Source organism: Mya arenaria, chromosome 13 (assembly GCF_026914265.1).
Source record: "Mya arenaria isolate MELC-2E11 chromosome 13, ASM2691426v1".
Classification (NCBI taxonomy): Eukaryota; Metazoa; Mollusca; class Bivalvia; order Myida; family Myidae; genus Mya; species Mya arenaria.
In genome coordinates, this window is record NC_069134.1 from 41,849,031 (window position 1) to 41,872,099 (window position 23,069).

The 23,069-nt window shown below is 32.9% G+C and overlaps 2 protein-coding genes across 2 annotated transcripts in view; one reads left to right on the forward strand and one right to left on the reverse strand.

Moving 5' to 3' along the window:
- Positions 1-1,678: 1,678 nt before the first annotated feature.
- Positions 1,679-13,340, reverse strand: LOC128213466 (tax1-binding protein 3 homolog). The gene is made up of 4 exons (XM_052919191.1): positions 13,288-13,340; positions 10,617-10,769; positions 9,302-9,379; positions 1,679-8,710 (listed from the first exon to the last, which is right to left on the reverse strand). Exons 1-4 carry the CDS (start codon positions 13,327-13,329, stop codon positions 8,528-8,530), a joined length of 456 nt encoding a protein of 151 aa, XP_052775151.1. The 5' UTR covers positions 13,330-13,340; the 3' UTR covers positions 1,679-8,527.
- Positions 13,341-17,899: 4,559 nt separating this feature from the next.
- The window catches only part of LOC128212771 (nucleoporin NDC1-like), a 30,901-nt gene continuing 25,731 nt past the window's right edge, over positions 17,900-23,069 (forward strand). The window contains exon 1 of the mRNA XM_052918075.1: positions 17,900-18,078. Coding sequence (XP_052774035.1) covers positions 18,046-18,078 — 33 coding nt within the window. The 5' untranslated portion in view covers positions 17,900-18,045. The remainder of the gene's footprint in view (positions 18,079-23,069) is intronic.

Genomic DNA, 23,069 nt, shown 5'->3' on the forward strand with positions numbered 1-23,069 from the left:
ACAAAAGCATTTGTAAGTGACTTCTGTTTAAGTAAAAAGAAATGGAAATATTAGACACAGAGTTCAAAACTTTGTTAAAGTTAACAACATGATTAACAATATCGTTGTTAACTTTTAAACGTAGAATATTGATGTGCTTATGTTTTTAAACATAAACAAGTTCACATAAATAGGCTGTGGTTAACTTTGTTAGAAATACAACAGATCACAAGTATATCCTTTAAACTTCCAGAGCAGTAACGATTTGGAAGTTAACAACAATGAGGTTAACAACGTTGTTAACTTAAACACGGTTGTGAACAATCAGCAAAATAAGTAAATATTATAATATATATATATATTAAACCTATGCTACCTTCTCAATGTAAAAATACATGCCGAACCAAATATTAACTTTTCTCGTCCTAGGCCTCCGTGTTAAGTCTGCAAATTCGTAAAAATTGCAAATTAGCTGATTAGATCGTATTCTATAATAAAGGTTCATTCAGTTTGTGGTGTAATATTAAACCTTGAAAATGGCATTGTCATTCAATGTTGTCAAATTTTAAGACTTTTATCACTTCAATTTACGCACATTCAATGTTGTTCAATAGCTCTGACATGCTGATCGAGAAATAAAAGTTGTTTATCTTCCGCTGAAAGTAACTGATTTCGACTAAAAGACATGAATTTCCAATATTAAGGCCATAAAATGATTAAAGACACAGATAACATTTACAATGAAGAGGTTTAATGCATTAAATTAAGCCCATTTAAAGATATTCTGTTAAGCTTGGTGAATCATAATGTGCACGAGTTTAATGACAAATCCAGCATGAAAAAAAGGGAGCATAAAATAAAGAATCGAGGGCGTGTTACGACGGCAATGCTATTTGAGAGAACTGCAATGCGGAACACAAGTTTTAAAAAGTGCGGAACACAACTTTAAAAAAGCGATGTCTTTAAAGATATGTTTATTCAATCAACTGGTCTCAATTTTTTAAAACTTGTCAAGACCCTTAAAATAGGATTAAGCTTAAATCACATTTCTTGTTTTTCTTGAAATTGAATATTTACTTCAGTAAGAATTTAAAGACTTTAACTAGGAATAATCTTTATGAAAACCACAATAAACCATATTTTCATTGGTAAAAATCAAATTTAAGTACATATTTTGGCTAATTGAAATAAGCAACTTAAACCTGTTGAGTTTTAGAAGTTTTCTAAAATCGGGGCCTGAAATTGACCCAGGAAACCTCCAGACAAATACAGTTTCATGGATAAGATGTATTTCACCCATCATTGATACAAAAATTTGAGGCCCTTACACCCGGTAGTTGATTTAGCCAGATATCTTTGTATTAACCAATGAACACAGCTTATTGCCAATGACTCACTTGTAAACCAGTTAATCTAAAAAAAATATTTGAACTAGGCCCCATGGAGTTTGCTGTAATGATGATCATGCAACCAACAGTGAAAACTCCGGTTACATTCCAATCACGCGCCTCGGGCATATGAAGTGCTCATAACTGCAAAGGAACAACATAGAACTATGCTCTCATTTTTGGAGAAGGATCATTATTCCATTTGCTTTATCCCCCCCCCCCCCCCCGGGAGCGCTCAGTGCATGGGATTGGAATGAACCCTTTGTACACGCTGTTTGATATAGGATACATTATAGAACAACTAATCTCAGGTATATTTATCTTTATATCACACCTTCGGAATCAATTCATTATAGATGGAGATTTTCTAAGCAAAGCCATGATTCTTGTATAGCAGTTATATAAGTAGGTGACCTCATTACCAGCGGAAGACATAGTATATATCAATATATTTTCACAGTTTGTAAATGGAAATGCCAGTATTAATTGCATAGACAAATTTTTCAGAATCTAACACCAGAATCTATTTAGTCCTAACATGTGCGAAAATTGTTATTTACAACCAATATCAATAAAGCAGTCTTCTGTAAGCCAATGGTGGGTGGTCTGTTTAATAGTGAATTAAGGCGTTTTTGTTGGTTAAAGACTTAAGTTTTGGTTTTATATACATTTCACAAACTGTGTATTTGTTGTAACACTTTCAAATGATAACTACTTTTATTGTTTGTTTTATGAAAACCAAACGTGTTTTTAAAACTATGGAAACCCCCTCCAAAGGCAGTATCGTTGGTTCATTCCATCCAATAACTAGTTTACTTTGAATAAACAACATGGTGGACAGAGATCTTACACGTGTGTTGAAACACCATTTAGTTAAAACAGCCAAACAACCATCTACGGTATCATTGCAATGAAGAAATTCAGAAATAATGGCTACATGCAAAGATTCCACTTTTGTTGTTGAAACTGTACACAAAACCATTTGTTTGTTACTTCAAGCAAAACTGTCGGAACAAGTTCCAAAGGGCCCAACCCCTTGAAACCTAAACTGATACTAGTTGGGTACCAACAAAAACGCCTTATTCAACTTTGTAAATGGCAAACTGCAGCCAATTGTATAAAAGTGGGTAGTCAAAGTAAGCCGAATTTATTTATGATTGGTCAATACTTGTCCAAGATGTAATTTCAATCAATCAAATCATTTAATTGTACAAACTAACCAAATTATAACCTGTGGACAACTTAACCAAGTTTTATACAATTGGCTGCAGGTGATTACAATTGTGCATAATTTTACTTGCCGATTCCAATCATATTACATAAACATGCTCTACTGGCATGACTCTTGCGGTCATTTTCAATACAGAGCATGTATGTATGGGTAATAGGCAACATACTGTTAGTTCACAAAGGCAAGGGAGAAAACCAACTGCACACAGTCAGTACAGGTTGTTTCTCTTTAACTGTACTTTTCATCTCTGTTCTTTTATTCATCGTTTTGTTTTTAACTGAATACAGGTTGTCTCCCTTGGACTGTATTTTTTTTTACTTGGCAACAAAAGCAATTTTGATAATTTCAAGAGCCATGATGCCCAGGGTGATCTGGCTGGCTTAAAAAAGGAGCCAAGCTCTCATAGAATCCATCCAACCATCATAAACATAACACAAGCTAGACCCATGGGGTCATATTCCACAAACATATAATGCCATTGTATAATAAGCACCAATTTTCATACAAATTTATTGAATGTTTTTTAGTAGTTGCGAAATGTTGAAGTTCTTGAGAGAATCAACCATCGCTGCCGACAAAAGAGCTATGGTTATACTTTCTTAACTTTTTCTTGGAACACAAATAAAACAAACTTAAAAAAGAGAAGGTGAAAAAACACATCTATACAGCTCTTCTGAAGCACTTGCATTCTAACGCTTAAGTCTGTCTTTTTTATCTGTGGCAATAAAGAAAGTATGCGACATAATAAATATAAAATACCATTAAAGAATGCAAGAAAACCAGGAAATAAGGCCATCTCTAAAAAGATTGCTTGTTTATAGTGGCCTTTCCCAAACATATTTCAGTGTGTCAGTATCTTGAATGATGATTTAATTGTTACCAGCAAAAACAACAGAGTTATGGGTCTTGCTTAACATGTATGTGTTGTCTCTAAAAACATGTGTACCAAGTTTCATTTTAATGTTTTGATTGATGGCAAAGGCTTTTAAAAAAATGTACATCAATAACCTTGACAATTAAGCTAACAAAATCAATGCCTGACATTATTTCTTATAAACAAGAGGCCCACGAAGACCTATGCTCTACTGGCATGACTTATTTTATTCCATTCAAAGGGAAGCAGTCAGTGAACCATATTTTACAAAGAGGGAGAAATCCTACAATAATAGACAGCTTTCTTTACAATGTTGTCTATTGAAGAATACTTTTGCTAGGGCTGCAGCATTACAAGGGCGATAATATAGTCATGCATATACAGATCTGGGTTGTTGCAGAAAGGAACGGAGCTCTCATGGATATCTTACAACTGTAGGAGTATGATTGAGATATAATCAAAACTAAAGATTGTGTTGTGTTCACAAGCAACTGTTTATAGATGGACCTCACGCAAAGCTCTTGCTTAAAAACAGACTTGCTAAATATAAGACAATAACGAATAAGAGTTGGGGCATATCAGGCCACAACAAACAAACAAGTTTTTATTGATCACCTATTTACGTGACAATATATTTAAAGCATAGAAAGCTAGTGAATAGTTAAGTGGCAGTGTAAAAGACAATCTAAACAAAGTAACTAAGAATGGCACTAAGCAGATAAATTTTCCGGCAATAATTATAGAGCAATGTTGGACGATACCAAATTGCAAACAATACTACCTATATGTTGAAATACAGCCAGGGACTTTCTTTTGAACATTTTCAACTAAATGAAAAAAAATTAACAACGAATATCTTAAATGTGATGCTATATGAATAGATCCCCTAGTCTGCATTTCATTAAAGAATTTTAGTCATAACGTACAAAAGGGACATAAAAAAAAAGCAACTTTATGATTTATTTTCATTTCCCAGACTTTTTTTTAAACTTTTATACTGGCAAAAAAAAAAAGATTCACAACCAAACAGGAAAACAACAATTATGGTTGACATCAGAGGGCTACCTGCCCCATAAAAGGTATGAAAGTTTGTCAAATACTACATATGTCAAGAAGTTAACTTACAAGCCCCCAATATCTTGAAAAATCTTCAGCATTTCACTCTCAAATATCTTTTTTTAAACTTAACCAAATTACTAACAAACTTAATTTTACCAAATAAAAATAGTTTATGGTGATAATTGTAAAGGTAATTTCCATTCAAACACTCAAAATTCTTAAAAAGACTAAAAATGGGAATATCTTACAATTTATTCAAACACAAAAACATAAAAAAAAAATGTATTGGGCTAAATTCTATTATATGAGAATTAAGATTGGTTGAGATATTAGGGCAAATCTTATAAGTATTCCAATCACAACAATGGTGAGGGAAATAACTCACATAATTATGGTCCCCTAAAATTACTACTTAAATGTTGACTGTTGCTCAAAATGAGGATGAAAGTGTTAACCCAAAGAATGTTAGTGCATGAAAGCATGATTCTGCACATATATATCTAAATTTAAAACATTACAATAATTTTGAGCCCAAAAACTATTATTTCATAAGTTGATATTTGTTCAAAATTGTGTTTAACAAGTAAAGACAATTTAAAAACAATATACCGTGCCCCAAAATTGGAATTTAAAAATTATATTTTGTAAAGAAAAGTCAGTTATAGAGCTGCATCAAAAAGTGTTCCAATCAAAAGATACAAGATACAAGAATCTCTCTTAAATATGGCTAGATCAAAGTGTTCCAATCACAGCTTTGGTGAAGGGAGACAACTCAATTACAGTCCCATTGACTGCTGAAACTGCTCAAAGCATGATTTTACTGATATAGAAAACAATACATTATGTTCCAAAATTATTATTTTTAAAGTTGACTTTTGTTTAAAATTGCAATGGAAATGTAGACTCAAAGCACTTAAGTGAATGAAAGCATGATATGTATAATTTTAAAAAGAACTAAAACTTTGTGCCCGAAAACTATCATTGCATGAGTTGACTTAAAATGGGGAATAAAATGATTTTGCATATGTATAGAAATTTCAACCAAGTCAATAACTTATTGCCTAAAAACATTATTTTATAAGTTGACATTTGTTTAAAATTGTGTTGAAAAGGTGAGAACAATTTCCCAACAATATCTTTTGCTCCAACATTGGTATTTTAAGAATTAACTTTCTGTTCAAGCAGAAAAGTAAGTCATAACATTGGCAAAGGGAGACAACTCCCTTGTGGTCCCATGGCTGAAAGCCTCATTGTGCAGATATATAGAAATTTTATACAGAACAATAACATTGTGCCCCAACACATTCTTTCATAACTAAGTGTTATATTATGTTCAAAATGGTTATGAAAAAGTAACAATAATTTCGAAACAATACAATGTGCCCCGTAAATAGTATTTCAAAAATTGATGTTTGTTCAAAATGGCAATGAAACCTATAAACAATGACTAAAGTAAGACAAAATAATCCCTGTTATACTCAAGCAATTATTTGAAAAATAAAAAAAAACTGTTCAAAAAGACAAAAATAAATTGTATACCAGATATTTTTTTAAAATTTAACAGAATCAAAATCATTCGAAAATGTGAAGACATATTTATTACTGTTTCAGAAAATATAGAAGATATTACATGCACCTGTTTATAGCCTTTTACTGAACCCGTTATTGCACTAAAATGTCTACACAACCATAGCGATACTATATACATGTACGATGATGATAAAAAAAATAAGATTATTTAGCTAACAATTTTATACACCCATCACAAAACAAGTAATTTCTTCAAGGCTTTTTAAAACAATATCAAAGCATTCTCATTTCAGCTCTTACATTTGATTGATGCAAAAAAATAAATTATTTTTTAATTTTGATAAACGTTATGTTTAAGTCATTTGACGCTAATGATCACAACACAGAAACAAAATATGATTTGTGTCCAGTTAAAAAATATTAGCCTCTATAAATGAGGTTTAAATCAAAAAACGATGTGGCCACAATTCCTCTGTTAAAAAACGCCAAAATATGCTTTTTATATTTTTATCACTTAGGTCAAATGAGTTAAATATAATATTGCATTAAAAAATGCTTGCATTTATCAAGTGTAACAAATATTGTGCAAGGGCCCTTATAGGCAAAAATATTTCAATATCAAATCTTTTTTTAATGTTATTAAAGTTTTCATGATTTCTACTGTAAAATAACTAAAAATAGACATAATTTTAAACCCTTATAAAAACCTACAATTTTTGTCTCAAAAACGTGAAACCAATTATATTACAACAATATAAAGTATATCCTCAGTCAGTTATAACTGATCATTGATGCAATGTAAATATGGTAACAAAAACATTTGTAAACAACATAGGGCCACACCAATTATATGTTTTTTTCAAACAGATTTTGGCTGAGAAAAGAATAATGGAGTAAGCGAATGAAAAAAATGAAATTATTCAATTTTGTTTAATAACAGGGGCCGGGGAAATATTTTTCTTCCTACAAAATTTATCATCTACAATATTAATCCTGAATATTTATGACTTGACTCCTCTTTCTAGGTGTAATTTTAAGTAAATGCCTCAGGTTAAAAATGTTATATGCTTCCCTTCCCATGAGCCAGGTAGACACGGTGTTTATATAACTGCTAACAGATAAAACATTTAAAAATAGATGTTATTGACGTATACAGTTATACAAGTATAGCGTCATTCATACCTTGGTACAACTACGTATTTAAACCACGACAAAAATAGGATGTGTGGTAAACATAGGAAATGTGGTAAAAGGAATAATCGTTAGTTTTTGATACAATGATAAATACATTTGACATATAAAGGAATGTAAATCACCTTTACAGTAACTTTTGCTGTTGGATGTTTTTTACAAGAAAACCTTTTACCGAGCATCCTTTACCTTTTTACGTGGAAGGTCCATTAAATGACTGGATATTATAATGTTTACATCTGATACCGCAAGACCCAATATAATTTTTGAATCATTTGAAAAGAAATTGCTCAACAATTACTATTAATTTTATATATTGAAGAAATGACCAAAAATATATATTTTTTTATTTCGATTGAATTACATCAATACTTCCAGACTAATATTATGTTTGGGAGTATCATTTTTGATGTGAATGTTTGTTATAAGGTTTAATATGTCCACAATTCGCTGTCTAATGCTCATTTCTTTCCATAGTCAGGAAATCTTTTAAAAAATTATCAAAATAAAAATAATATTGCGCGACTTGGCATAAAAAACATTATTGAGTTTCTGATATCTATTTCAGTTTTCCAGCTGATGTCAGAGACATATAATAATGTTTTTGTTTTATTTCATGCTACAAGGCCCAACAAGATGACTTACAAAAATTTTGGTCTTTTTTTATTTTGGGGTTGAAAAAAAATTGATTGCTTAAAAAAAGCAATTTCAAAAAAGAATAGATACAGTAAATCTGTCTGAGAAAATATAAATTTGGTGTGGCCTAAATATAAAAGATATGCATGTCAAAGGCAAAAGCACCAACATAAATATATGATATCATGAAAATGCGTACTTCATATAAATCTAACAAATCATTTAAATATATCAAAACACTGTCAAATTTAACAATTTGAAAAACTGTTCTTATCTACATAAAAATGCAAACTTTACATAAATTGTACATATGAGTAATGCAAAAACACATTTGAACGTTACAATTATTTATTTTCTTCATGTTATATTTCAACACCATAATACAGTCTTAGTACATTGCATTTAAATTTTGCAAAAGCTATAATTGGCACAAGCCCCAAAGCCCTGCAATAGTAAAGTGTTTGTTGGGCTCGTTCAATATCTAAATTTAACACAGGTCATTTTGCTAAAAAATGAATAAAAATACAAAATAAAAAGTAGTGTTCAAATTCCATCTTGCTATTTCGGAAAATTTATTTCAATGCCTGCTGTCCTTCTGGCTGACTTTTTACTTTTTCTGATCGATACTTATGTTTTATATTATCCATGAATAGGATATTCTTGTGCTTGCTGGGAATATGACTGGAATTGTGTCTGTTGTCCATCTTGCCTCTGAAGATCTGGAACGCCCCGGCGATACACCAGCATATTTAACACAGGTTTTCGTTGAATGTATTCAACTGCCTTTTTGTGCGTCACTACAGTAAAGTCATGTCCATTCACCTACAAAGGGAGAGAACACTGAAAATTTTACATACTGAAAACAAAAAAATAACCAGAGTTATTGTCTGTGCCAAATGTGTATCATGTTTCAGTGCTCCTAATAGGATATAAAAACGGCAGGGTGCTAGGTCAGAAAGGGGCTGGGAATGTGTAGTAGCTTCTTTCAATAACTAATTGATCCTAAATAATGATTTACCACCATTTAATTTTTACGTTAAATATTGGTATGAAAATTAACATTTATGATTATGACTTGCATATTTCTAGAATTTCCCAAAGTATTGAATGGCAGATGAATAAATTAAAGAATGATTTAGTATTTGTAAACATGTACATGCATGGCACTAATTTTGATTATTAATTTGATTATCTAACAAGTGAAATAATACAAGAGATTTTAATATTTTTAAGTCAAATAATAAAGTCTGATGAAAACTGATTATGCTTGATCATGATCGATTATCGCTGATGTCGTGCACCAATCAATGATTATTCGATTATATTCGATAATCAGGCAATCACTTATTTTTATTACATGTATAAAACTTATATTGCGATATGATAATTTCGATGTTTGTATATATCCCATACCTGTAATAACTTGTCATGAACCTGGAGTCCACATCTCGCAGCTGGTCCACTGTCATGAATGTAGGTCACATACACTCCCTAAAATAAGATGCAAATAAAATACAAAAACCAAACATGGACCAGATTCTGTCAAAGTTTAAGCTCCTTTTTGTCCTCAAAATCTGTCTAGTATTAATAAACTGGTACATTAAACCTGTCTGATAGTATTCAGTATTTGATATACGATTCCAAGTATTTTTCTGACTTGTTTCAGCAACCCAGTTGATAAAGACCTTTGTTATGTAATCAAACAACTGTGGATACAAAAAGCAATAAGTTAAAGCTCCACTCTAACAGATAAATCATTTTTACAACTTTTTCAGTTTTTGTCTTGGAAAGAGCAAATTTTTGCATAAATATCTGTAAACTAATGATAAAATATTGCTGACAAAAGATCAAATCACAGATTTTCCATTTGAAAAATGCATAAAACATCAATTTTTGAACTTAAATATAAAAATCTGTGATCTAATTTTTTTGTCAGCATTCTTATATAAATGGTTTCCATGCATATCCGCAAAAATTGGCTCGTTCCAAGACAAAAAATAAAAAGTAGTCAAAACGTTCAATCTGTGTGAGTGCAGCTTTAACATGTTAACACAATACTGAATAAAACAAGAACAATTAACGAAGGGCAATAAATCAGTTATTAACTAAAATAGAGTTAATGTTCTTGTGCACTGCACTTCCTCCCATTATGTTCTATCATGGTATGAAGTTTAATTAAATTCAATCTTGTGGTTTTCAAATTATAATCCAGACAAGGAAATTTGCCAAAGACCAACTGGCTGATCCACCAGCGGACAGACCAACAACTGGGTGACTCTAATATACCCCCTTCAAGTTTCATTTCTCAGGGGTATAAAAACCCAAGGAGTTATATGAGCAATGATTTATATAAAAAAACACACATCCTAAAATGACATAATTTTATAAATTACCTCGACCAGCCATTAAAAACCCTTACTTTTTATCCCTTAACAAAGTCTACATGCATATGCCCAAATCATGAAAGGTATAATAAAGCACTAATAAATTAATGTGGAATAAAAAAAACAACAGCATGTATGACTATGATGAAATTCATTTGTTTATCAAAGGCAAAAGAAAGAATGATACAAACATTTTCATAAGCAATCACTCTTCAACCATTTTCTTCCGTTTATTGTGTATCAATATATGATTTCAATTTAATTGAGTGCTTCTTTAAGTATAAAATATTTGAGAAAAAGAAATGAAAAAATACCTTTAGGAATACATAAAAATCAGAACCAACCTTATCCGGGTACCCTTGAGGTGATTTGGAGTTATCCTGGTCAATACCACCACCAATACGGAAGCCACATCTGTATCGCTGTTTACCATCAGGGCCTATCATAGGATTGCCTGCATCATCACGGTCCAAGTCTTTGTGTAGAACAATTGGAATCTGCAAATCATTAAGAACAATGATTCCTTTATCCTTTTTCTCGATCAAAAGGTCAAATATAAAACTAAGGAAGAGCATTCCTTCTTGATAAAACATAATGATGCCAAACAGCAGATTTTGGCAGACCAAGTGAGACTGCCAACTACCTGTAGAATTGAAATTCGGCTGGATTTTACCACAATATGATTTATTATGATGCTTGAGTCATCCTGCCTTCTTCTCCAAAATAATATGCAGGAATATAAATTATGTACAAGGATGATGTAACGCATGAAACACATAAATAAAAGATGATAAAAGCAGTTTAAATCTCTGTTCATACATTAGCTATTGGCAGGCTGTTCTTGAAGGCTTCCAAGGTTCGATGACATCTGACAGCTGGTTCTACAGACGTATGCTAACTAAAAAGATGGAGTGTTGATAAACATCTGTTCTGCAGAAAGACAGAATGTATTGCATGATGTGGCCGCAGACAGTAGGTGTAAGTGGTTGAAGGAGATTCCTTGGCATATTGATGAGGCCTTAGGTGATTCCTGTACATCATCACCAGTTTGATGCCTAACCTTCTTTGCTGCAGAGGTTACCAGCTTAGGTTGGATTTCATCTGGCTAATGCTGGTATTCTTGTAGTTGCCTGTGATTTACCTAGCTGCTTCATGCTTGAATGCTTGAAGTTTGTGGAGATTCCTATTGGTTTCATGGTCCAAGTAAAGTCATTGGCCTTCATGGTCTTTTATGACATGCATGAATTAAAGGATGGGTTATCTGTGAAAGTAACACCAATGTATGAGATGTGAATGTGCCTAAATCATGGCCATGGATAGTGTAGCTGCTATTTAATGAGGTTCTTGTTGATCCGAACAACTTCACATTTGAAGGGGGGGTTAAAAGACATCTGTCAATCCTTCTTCCATGATTTCTGCAGATGGTAAAGGTCATCCTAAAGTACAGTCAACTCCTGCTGTGTGTTTGAATCAACCTGTAGGGGAGACTTTCGTCTGTGAAAAAGCAGGAGAGTGACAACACTCTGAGGGGCCCAGGGTTCATTTCATGGAAAGAAGGAAGAGCAAATGGTCGAGGAAGATGTCAGGAAGTGATCGGGGCAGTTGAGGAAGCTCTGGATCAAATGTAGGGTGTGCCCATTAATGCAACAGTTGCATATCTTCAAGGATAGTCATTAGTGACAGTATGTCAAAGGCTTTGGAGAAGTGAAGAGAATTAAAAACTAGCATGAAAGCCCAAGATATCTCCGCTGCAAACTCCTTCAGGAAATGGCTTCTGGTTCTAATGTATAATGGTGTTCAAGCCTCTGAGCAGTTTCAGGACACCTTTGAGATAGAAGTTGAATGTCTCAGCGTCAGATCCAAAGGATTTTGAATAAAAATAACAAATTTGGTTAACTCCACTCCAGGGGCAGAAAAATGCAGTTTGTGTACCATGATTCCGAAAAAGAACAATTTGAAAGGTGCATGAACTGTGAACGGGTGCAGGACGAAGTAAACCATTTCACAAGTGAACCAGTGTCTAAGTGTACCATTTCAGGACCAAGTGAACCACATATGAATTATTTAGTGTCTATTGTGTGATGGCACACTGCCTGAAAGGTGATCATAACTAGTAATTATCGCCATTTGAATGCAAGACTTCACACATTTGCTACACCGTTAAGATGTTTATTAAGCTGTTAGAAATTGAAAAGGCATGACTTTTAAGCTTTATGACAATTAAAATAGTACCGATTTTCACTTTATGATAGTAACTTAAATAAAATAAGTAAATTCAACAAAGTAGGATGTATTGATAATATTTTCATTTTAAGAATTTGAATAAAAAAGGTATTTTGTTTTCATTTTTCTTTTCTTTTTTCAAAACATTGTTATATCAAAATACAAAATTCTAATAATTAAAAACTTTGATATGATTAAAAATTTATTCATATTACCTATAAAATCATTTATAACCAGGAAAATAAACTCTGAAACATAATATAACATTAAGACAATATTCCCTTTATAACATATAGATGGTTCACTACGTCTCACCAACATAATATAACATTAAAACAATATTCCCTATATAACATATAGATGGTTCACTGCGTCTCACCAAGTGGTTCACTTAGTCCTGGTTCACTTGGGAAGTGGTTCACTTCGTCTTACATTCACTGTGAACACTGTCACAGATTAACAAAATTGGACAGTGTTCATGTTATTTCAAAAGAATAACAGATATATGTAGTTATCTTTTAAATGGTACATAATTTTCTGTCTACCATGCAATAAAAAAAAATTGAGAGATGTGTCATTTAAGTTCTTTTTATACAAAAATAGTCTTGATTTTCGACGTTTCCCCACCCACAAAAAAAGGTAAACATCATTTTCCTCTGCGACGGTGTTTTGAATATTGTACGTATGTTCTATGCTGAAGGAGATCAATAAAAAATATTAAGATTAATGAAAGTTTGTTGAACAACTATGCCATCTAAATTTTAACGATCAGAGTACAGAAAAATCACAAACACTAAAACACTCCAGCGGATCGCCAGCGTTGTGTCCGGCCATGTTTGCAGCTCTAATCGGATGGTACTAAAGTGCGGTCTTTTAAGTGGACTATATAGAAAGCGTTGAATAGTGCGGACGACGATGACAAAGAAGGGTTTTGAAAACTGCGGCCAATATAGACAAAGAATGAATTTATTCCATAAGGTTTTATAGAAATAAGATGCATTAAATTGGTATTTTTGTATACATACATGTAGCCCAAAATCATTTCAGCAATTAAATTGAAAGTTTGCTTTTAGAAAAGTTGTTCATGAAAATTGATAATTTGACAAATACATTTACATTTAGTTGACAAATGTGTGTGATTTTAATTAAATATTATTTTTAAAATGTTTCTTTGATGGTATTAGTTAATATTATTATCAGGAATTACAGTTTGTAAAAGTGTACGTATATAAAACGCATGATTTTGTCCATGTAAAATCATTCTCATATACTGTTCATATTCGCTATTAAATAGTTTGCAATAACAATGTGTCTAACAAACTGTTTATAAATTATGTGTGTCACTTGTTGGATATGTATTGCTTGTGATTTTTTTTTTATAAATTTCATCATGTTGGACATTCACAGGTGAAATACATACACAATTTTATTCAGTGCTCAGTGTATTCTTTATGCTGTTATGTCTATACTTTAATTATGGATCGGAGCAAAAAAAGAAAAAGTGCAAAAAAGGTTTTGTAAATGGATCCTCAAAGTGAAAAGGTCGACAAATACTCTTTCGCTATATAGCGAGCTGGGCCGGTTCCCATTGTATATTGAAAGATACATACGATGCATTAAATATTTTGTTAAATTGTTTACATGCAAATCTAAGAATTGTAATTTAAGAACTATCATTTTAAAGGAAGTGAGTGAAGTAGAACTAAATCCTGTTGTCATAAATTGGGCCTCGAATGTTCGAGATGTATTACAACGCTCAGGTTTTAATGATGTTTGGTTATTCCCCGAATCAGTGAATATGTCTGCCAATGTACCTCTGCTTAGAAATAGATTACGAGATATTTATATTTCAGAATGGAGAGTGGGTATGGATAACTGTAGTTCATTAAATATGTATAAAGAATTTAAATGTAATTACCAAGTTTCTAAATATATTTCTTTATTAGACAATATCAAATACAGACAAGAGCTTGCACAATTACGGCTATCTTCCCATAGGTTAAATATTGAAGTTGGTCGACATAATGGTATTGCAAGACATGATAGAAAATGTACCTATTGCAGCCTTAACGATATAGAGGACGAGTACCATTTCGTTTTAAGATGCCCACTATATGCTGATATTCGTAGAAGGTATTTGCCAAATTACTATTCAAGACATCCAAGTATGGAAAAATGTATTACTCTACTGCAAACAGATGATAAATCTCTTCTGGTTAAACTAGCTATTTATGTGCTTTAAAAGAAAGAAATGATTATGTTTGAATACATATATATGCTTTTTCTAGAAATATTTATATCCTTGTACTGGATGTTATTCCATGTGTTTTGTATATGTCTTAAGATTAGTTGTATTTGTACTGTTATCTTTGCACTTATAACTATTTAGCACCGTTATCAAACCACTGTATTCTTTTAAAGTACCCTTGCCTAACATTTGCTTAAACGTTCCTCCATGGAGAGTAGAGAGTGAACACTCTCACAGATATCTAAAGGCGAGATGAAAGCTGTTGTTGTTCTTTTTTCTCTATCACTGTATATAGAAACTGAATAATGATTCATGCATTTATTCATCTATTTATTGTTTATTTGTATGTGTATGCGTATTGTGTATATTGTGTAATGTGACGATGAGCTGTTTATATGCTTAAGTCAAAATAAATTTTCTGTTCTGTTCTGTTTTTATTGTAATATTATGGTTAATATTTTGTTTTGTGTGTTCACTTTTATTCATTATTCAATTCAACATTTTATTGCATTAAACATATCAGACATGTTTATAGCAAATACAAAATACATACATGTGCAAGGCATGGATTTAGACACAAATTGTTTTAACAGAAGAGCAAAACATTTGTTTATGGATACAAACAACAACATACTTATTAGTTTCTTAAGATGTTTGCATAGTATATAAATTTTGATAGATTAATCAGAGATTGAATTGTTAGATAACAAATTAATAAACTTTTGCTTTGTTGGCCACGTGTAGTAATATCTTTTAATATCATTTGGCTCTTAAGTCTGCGTATTTCGGACATATTAGTAAAAAGTGATATTCATTTTCAATCATTCTTTGGTTGCAGTAGATGCAAAATCTTTGAGATCTAGGTGTATTAACGTACCTACCACGTTCAATTTGTAGATCATGTGATGAAACTCTAAATTTTAACATTGCTTTTCTAAGTTTTGAATCTTTTACATCATAAAGGTAATTTTGTATCCGAAATGTATGTTTAAAAAGACAATATGTTTCAAGACGTCCTGAGTTATTTATAGATGAATACCAGCTTTGGTGATAATTATCTAGTATACACATGTACGCTGTTTTATGACACTAAAATCGATAAACATATTTAACTGGTTCTCCCAGAAATAGCCAAGCCCGTGTTCATAGAGAATCTGTTTAACTCTGAATGCCCAGTTACATCCCTTATAGTTAAGTTCATTATTAGTATCGTTTTTTAGCATATTATATGTTTTATATATTAAGAAGTTCTCGTTTAAAGTAATTAATCTTATCCAGTACTTTATTAGTAGTATTTTTCTGTGTATTGACATCGGTATTCGACCAAGGTCACCATACAGAGCTTCGCGATTGGTAGAGCGTCTCACACCTAATATTTTTCGACAAAATTTCAAGTGCAAAATTTCTACATCCGGTCCCTCATGGTAGCCCCATACTTCTGCCCCATAATTTAGTGTTGGTAAAACAAGCGAGTCGAAAAAATCAACCCTATTACTAACTGGAAGGTCCAGATTATTGTAAACGACAAATAAATTATGGAGTGAAAACGATGCATGTTGGGCGACTCTTTGTTGAGGTTTTAGGATCATTTGCAAAAACTATCGCGTCGTCAGCGAATAATAACATGAATATTTTCAGGTCATCAATTTCTAATATGCCATTTAAGTTGCTATTTATACTTTCTAAGATATCGTTAAGAAAGAAGAGACACAAAATGCTACTAGCCGGGTCCCCTTGTTTGACGCCTATGTTAGAATTAATTGGAGGAGACCTTTCATTTCTGTATCTTATGTATGATTTGACAACAGAATACATAGATTGTAGGCTTTTTACAAATGTGTAATTATATTCGAAGACAATAGTTTTCTCCATAATAAAACCCTGTCAATCCGGTCAAACATTTTCTCCCAGTCTAAAAATGCAACATATAATTTATTCTTATTCGCAAGAGATTTTGTGATAAGGGCGTGTAATACAAATATGCAGCCAAAATTGTCGATTTATTTTTTTGGAAACCGAACTGGTTGTCAATAAGTGTATTTTATGACTTGTTTATTTAATCAGCCATTAAAGTATATATGGTATACTGGCCTATATTAATGGGTTGAGATATATTGGCCATAATCGTGGCAGATCGATCCGTGGTCGAGTGGTAACACACTTGACTATCAATCCAGGGGTCGCAGGCTCGATTCCCCGTCGCATCACTAAAAATACTTATCGTCTTCCGGGAGCGACGTTGAATGGTGGTCCCGTGTGACAGTGCTATACACTGGTGCACGTTAAAGAACCAGGGTAGCTCTAACCAGGGTAACATTCTGTCTGTGCACTACATGTAGGCTCTAAAAAGCCTAAAATGACAAACAATCTTAACGGAACACTCGCCGAATAGGTAAGGCCCTAGTGCGAGTATAATTAAGTTTACACACTACCTTGTACACAATATTTAAATAGGTGTATAATGTGATAAAGAATTTTTACTTTCATATCGTCCGCAATATTCATAGAAATGTAATGTTGAGATTTGTTCTATTTCTATGCCGTCCGCACTGTTGAAACATATGTATTAGGAATTAATGACCAACATTTAAGTGTAAAGAGTTATGTTCTTCCTCTTTGTCGTCCTCACTATTCAAATAATAAAGATAATAATAAATGACCAAGATTAATACATTTTGAGATTTGTTCTATTTTTTTGTCGCCCGCATAGGCCGCACTATTCAAACAGATGCATTAGGAATAAATGACCAAAAATAAAGTGTAGAGATATTTGTTCTACTTCTATATCCTCCGCAGTATCCCAATAGATGATATGTTGAGATGTTTATCAATTTTCCATTTTTGTCTTTATTGGCTGCAGTTTTCACAGCCCTTCTTTGTTTATGTCGTCCGCACTATTCAACGCTTTTTATATCGTCCGCTTAAAAGACCGCATTTTAGTGCGTCCCGCTTTAATCTCGTTACCAAAACATTTCAGTGATATAATCAGTATCAATCTATAGCATGATCGATAAATTATAGAAATTAAGCACAAAACAACTCTTTTATGACAAATTGTTTTATTCGAAGAAAACATATAAGAATTTCTTTTATTAGTTTGGAGAGCTTTTCAAAATGGTAGGGTATAACTGGCCGTTGTTCCGGAATTGGTCCGGTCAGGCCAGTCTTTTATACCAAACCTTTCAAAATGGCGCTCCCTTTTAAAACTAGCAAGCCGGTAGAAATCGCTGAACTGTTTTGAAAGACCTGCATTTTTTTTAACATAAGTTCTTTCAATCAAAACGGAAGGATCATGCTATAAAATGGACACAATAGACAAATGGTTCATACGAGAGGTAACTGCGAAATCTGAATATCAATGTGTGTGCCACATATTTTCGTGTCAATGTAGGTTACAGAGCACTATACTTCACTTATAATAATAATAATAATAATAATAATAATAATAACTTTATTTATAGAAGGTAACACATTAAGACATAGGCATCATATTATGAAAAACATAACATGTCTTATTTACAATGCGGCCATCTGAAAGAACATACACAGACGCATACACACACTAAATAAGATGTGATGCAAATAACTAATACTCAAAACACAAATGTGAAAACACATTTTGAACAATACCGCAAAAATACATATTGTTAAAAAACATTATTTACATTTTTTCGTCATGGCCTATAACTAGAATTAATGATCGTTTTAACATGTAAAATGCTTAGAATGGGATTTCAGAAAGGTACGTATTAAAATGTAATACGAAAACATAAAGAAACATGAATATTAAACATTCATTTAACACATCAATGCTTAATAATACATCAATTTGTACCTAAATGTTAACAAGAAAACTCATCAAAATTGTATAATTGAGTAAGTAGGACAGTCACACATTTATTTAACACCTTACTCAACAAATACATACGTATAAACTATACCTGTGGTATGCATGGAATTATGCATATAATTTTTACAACGGATTTTGCGATTGATGATGTAAATAGAACTTCTTACAGCGGGTTTTAAATGTCTTTTCCGTGTTAGACTTACGTATTTCTTCTGGTAAAAAATTCCAAACTTTCCCACTGTAGCATGCAAACGAGTGTTTCTTGTATTGTGTTTTATGTCAAAAGTGAGCAATGTCTTGTCGCGTGGAAGATCGTAATCCATATCTTGTGTTGCTAGATATCTTAATAATGTCTCTTATGTAACTCGGTGTAAGATTATTAATAGATTTAAATACCATAACAGCAGTTTGATATCTGCAACGGTATTCAAATTGAACCATTCTAATTTTTTAAATAAGTCATGCGATGGCGTTCTAATAGGCTTAAAGAGAATAATTTTTGCAGCTCTTTTTTGAAGCAAGGTGATTCTTCTCATATGCGTTTGCTTACTTTTCCCCCAAATGCTACAACAATAGTCAAACATAGGAAGTATATACGATTTATAAAACAATTGTCTCATTTGATCTGTTAAAAAATAATTGAGTCTTTTTAAAAGGGCTATCTTTGCAATTACTTTCTTGCAGACAAATTCAACTTGCAGATTCCACGACAATGATGAATCAATAATAATTCCAAGCAATTTCTTCAAAGTTACATTTTCAATTAGTACTTTGTCTACGAATAAATTGAGTGCACATGCATTTCTTAATTTTGCATTTGAACCCAACAACATGCAATTAGTTTTTTGTGGATGTATTGCCATGTTGTTTACTTTGCACCAATCCGATACCATATCTAAATTTATTTGCAACGTACGTTCAATTTCCTGCGTATTTGAACTTTTTGCATATAGTGTAGTATCATCAGCATATAAGTCAATCATTGAATTTTCAATTTCAAAGGTTATGTCATTAATATATATAAGAAAAAGAATGGGACCAAGAATGGATCCTTGAGGAACTCCAGACCTTATACATCTTCGTGAAGATTGGGAATCCCCAAACTTTACAATTTGGTGTCTATCTTTCAAATACGAAGTTATCAGTTGGACGGAATTATCACTGAAGTTGTATAATTTCAATTTATGTATAAGTATTTGGTGATCTACTAGATCGAACGCCTTTCGTAAATCAAGAAAGAGAGCACCTACATAGTTTCCATTGTCAATTCCATCAATCCAATCATCAATTATTCTTATCAACGCTGTATGACAAGAATGTTTTTCTCGAAACCCAGATTGAAATTCATGTATGACATTTGTATTTTTTAAAAATGTTTTGATTTGATCTGCCAAGTGCCTTTCAAACACCTTTGACAGTGTTGGAAGGATAGAAATTGGTCTATAATTATTTGTATCATTGCGATCAGAAGATTTATATATAGGCAAAACCTTAGCCTCTTTTAATGAGTCTGGGAATATTCCTAGCCGTATGCTATTATTTATAATGGACGTTAGTGGTATAACAATACAATCACCACATTGTTTTAGGATATTAGGCCCTATTCCATCTAATCCTGTAGCTTTCACCGTATTAAGCTTATCAATATACATTTTTACCTCTAATGGGGTGATGTAAGATATATCAAAGTACTGACCCTTTAGCAAACTATTTAATTTGGTACCAAGTTTTGAAAAATGTGTTTCATCGAACACTGATTTATTGATACAATCGGATATGTCAGTAAAATGCTTATTGAACACATCTAATATTTGTGCATCGCCAACAACATTTATTCCGTTTGTATGAAGGTATTGTGGTAATATTATACTATTATTGTTAATAGTGTCATTATTATTATTCAACTCTCTGAGGTTCTTCCATAACACCCTAGGATCTTTACAGTTTCTTACGGCTTTATTGTAATAATCTTTCTTGGTTTGACGTATTAATCGAGTAACATTATTTCTTGAAAGTCTATATTCCGACCACTGTTTACGCTTTTTGAATCGATTTCTTTCTTTTATAGCCAACCAAATTTCGTCAGTATACCAGGCTGGTTGTGTTTCAAATTTTATTTGTTTTTCTTTCAGTGGCGCATGTGCGACAACACGTCATTCAGTCGCTTATATAAAACTTCCATGGCTTCATTAGGGTCTTGAATTTGTTCAACCCCATTTATATTTACCTTGTTAAGATCAATGCAGAAGGAAATTTCATTAAAGTTTCTGAAAGACCTATATTTTAATGTATGATGTTGATGCGTGTTTTCTGAAACCTTTTGTAAAACGGGCAGCTCTAGTGAAACAAACTGGAAAGTGGTCACTTATACTTAGACTTGATACAAATGCTTCACATACTCGATCCACTGAGTTCGTATATACATGATCTATAATAGAAGATGTTTTCTCTGTTACCCTTGTAGGAACATCTATAAGCTGGTTTAATCCGTATTTTATAATACAATCCTGCCATGCAGTAATTTTAAATGACCCACATTCGGCATTATAATTTATGTTAATGTCTCCTATGATATGATACTCTAAATTTAAGTCTTCAACATTCTTTAACTGATTACTGAACATATTAATCCATTCTAACTTACTATCAGGTGGTCTATAAATGAAACACACTAGAAATGGTTTGGCATTGCAAAAACATACTTCAATCCAAATTGCTTCAATGTGTTCAGACTCAAACTCTTTTCTGCGAATGAATGGGATATCTTTTCTTATGTACACCAATATGCCACCGCCCTTTTTAGTGTTTCTATCTTTACGTTCAAAAATATAACCAGGAACGTTTATCATTTTGTCTGAAATTCTGGCAGTCAAAAATGTTTCACAGAACCCAAAAATATCAAAAGTTTTGCGCGATGACATCAAATGATATTTGATTTCATCAAATTTTGGCAAGAAATGTTGGACATTCAAGCATGCAATGTGTAAATCTTTGCAACGAAAATGAAAGGTGTCATCGTGTTCATTTATAAATACTTTACCTGATAGTGTTTCATTAGTGCTGTACTTGTGATTGCATTTAAGGTTGATGCTTTTAGCAGAAATATTACGTCTAACACATACACAATTATAAAAATTACACTCTGAACAAATATTAAGCAAATTTTCAAACCTGTTCTTGCTAGTAAAATCCCTAATAGAAAAGTCGTCGACATGCTTCTGTTGCATGATTATCCATATTGCAGTTCGTACAAAAGACTCTAGTCTTGTTGTAACTATGTCCGTGCATAACACCTTCATATGAGGACTGTCTATAGATAGGGATGGGATTGCCCGTGCTCAGATCGTTCTCCCGCAAGTCCATAGCCAGTCCTTCCGGCAAGCTCGTTCCTTCCGGTTCGCTGTCGTTCTGGCTGCGTATACCAACCGCTTCCGGTGGGCAGATCTCTTCCAGTGTCATGTCGGCCATAATGTTTATACCACACGCTTCCGGCAGAGTGATACCTTCCAATATCCTGTCGCGCCGGATGTTCGTACATTGCACTTCTGGTGAAATTATTTCTTCCGGCGTCTTGTCGCGCCGGAAGTTCCGCCCCGGAGCTTCCCGTGGGGTGATACCTTCCCGTCAGCTGTCGCACCGGATATTCTCGATAGCCACTTCCGGTACAGGGATCCCTTCCGGTGTTCTGTTAGAGATGTCTTTGATATGGATGGCGCATAGGATAATTACAACCATCTCTTCCGGTTATCTCGTTTCTTTTGGTCTCAGGTCGCACATACTGTTCATTACAAGACCATTCTGTGAACCGATTCCTTCTAGTAAACTGTCCAACCGGATGTCTAGTGTAAGCGTTTCCAGTGAAGTGGCCAGTTTGTTTTTCGTGCCGCACCTGATATTGGTAACCGTTCCTGTTGGAATTGTTGTCACCTTGCAAAGACGGTGATGGAAAATCTCTCCTGTCTGCAATATTAACACGGCGATTGATGCATTGAAATAGCCTTGTTTCACCATGGTCATTAATGTGTATACCATCACTATGGAAAAGATGTTGGACCGCGTTGCCATTTCGGTAGACGAAGGAGCTATATATATCCATTACCTCAGCATCAGTCTCTGCACACACACGCTGTACCAATTTATTTATCGGAGAGACATTTGCATCCCGTCGTGGACACACAGTGCAAACATAAACTTTACATTCACACTGGCGCAAAAGTTCAACGGTTTTCTTAAGATCTCCGTAGATTGTATCCAGTGGAGCCCGGGCAGCATCATTCCCGCCGGCGTAGATTATAACCGAATGCCACTCTTCCTTGCTTGAATCATTTAACTTAGTGCAGATGTGTGATAACTTCTTGCCTGGATTTACGTCAAGTTCAACTTTTGAATGCAGACGCCGAAATTTCATACATTTGAGGATTGAATCCCCAATCACCAGTGTTTTTGTTTTGTGCTCAATCGGTCTCACGTCGTTTT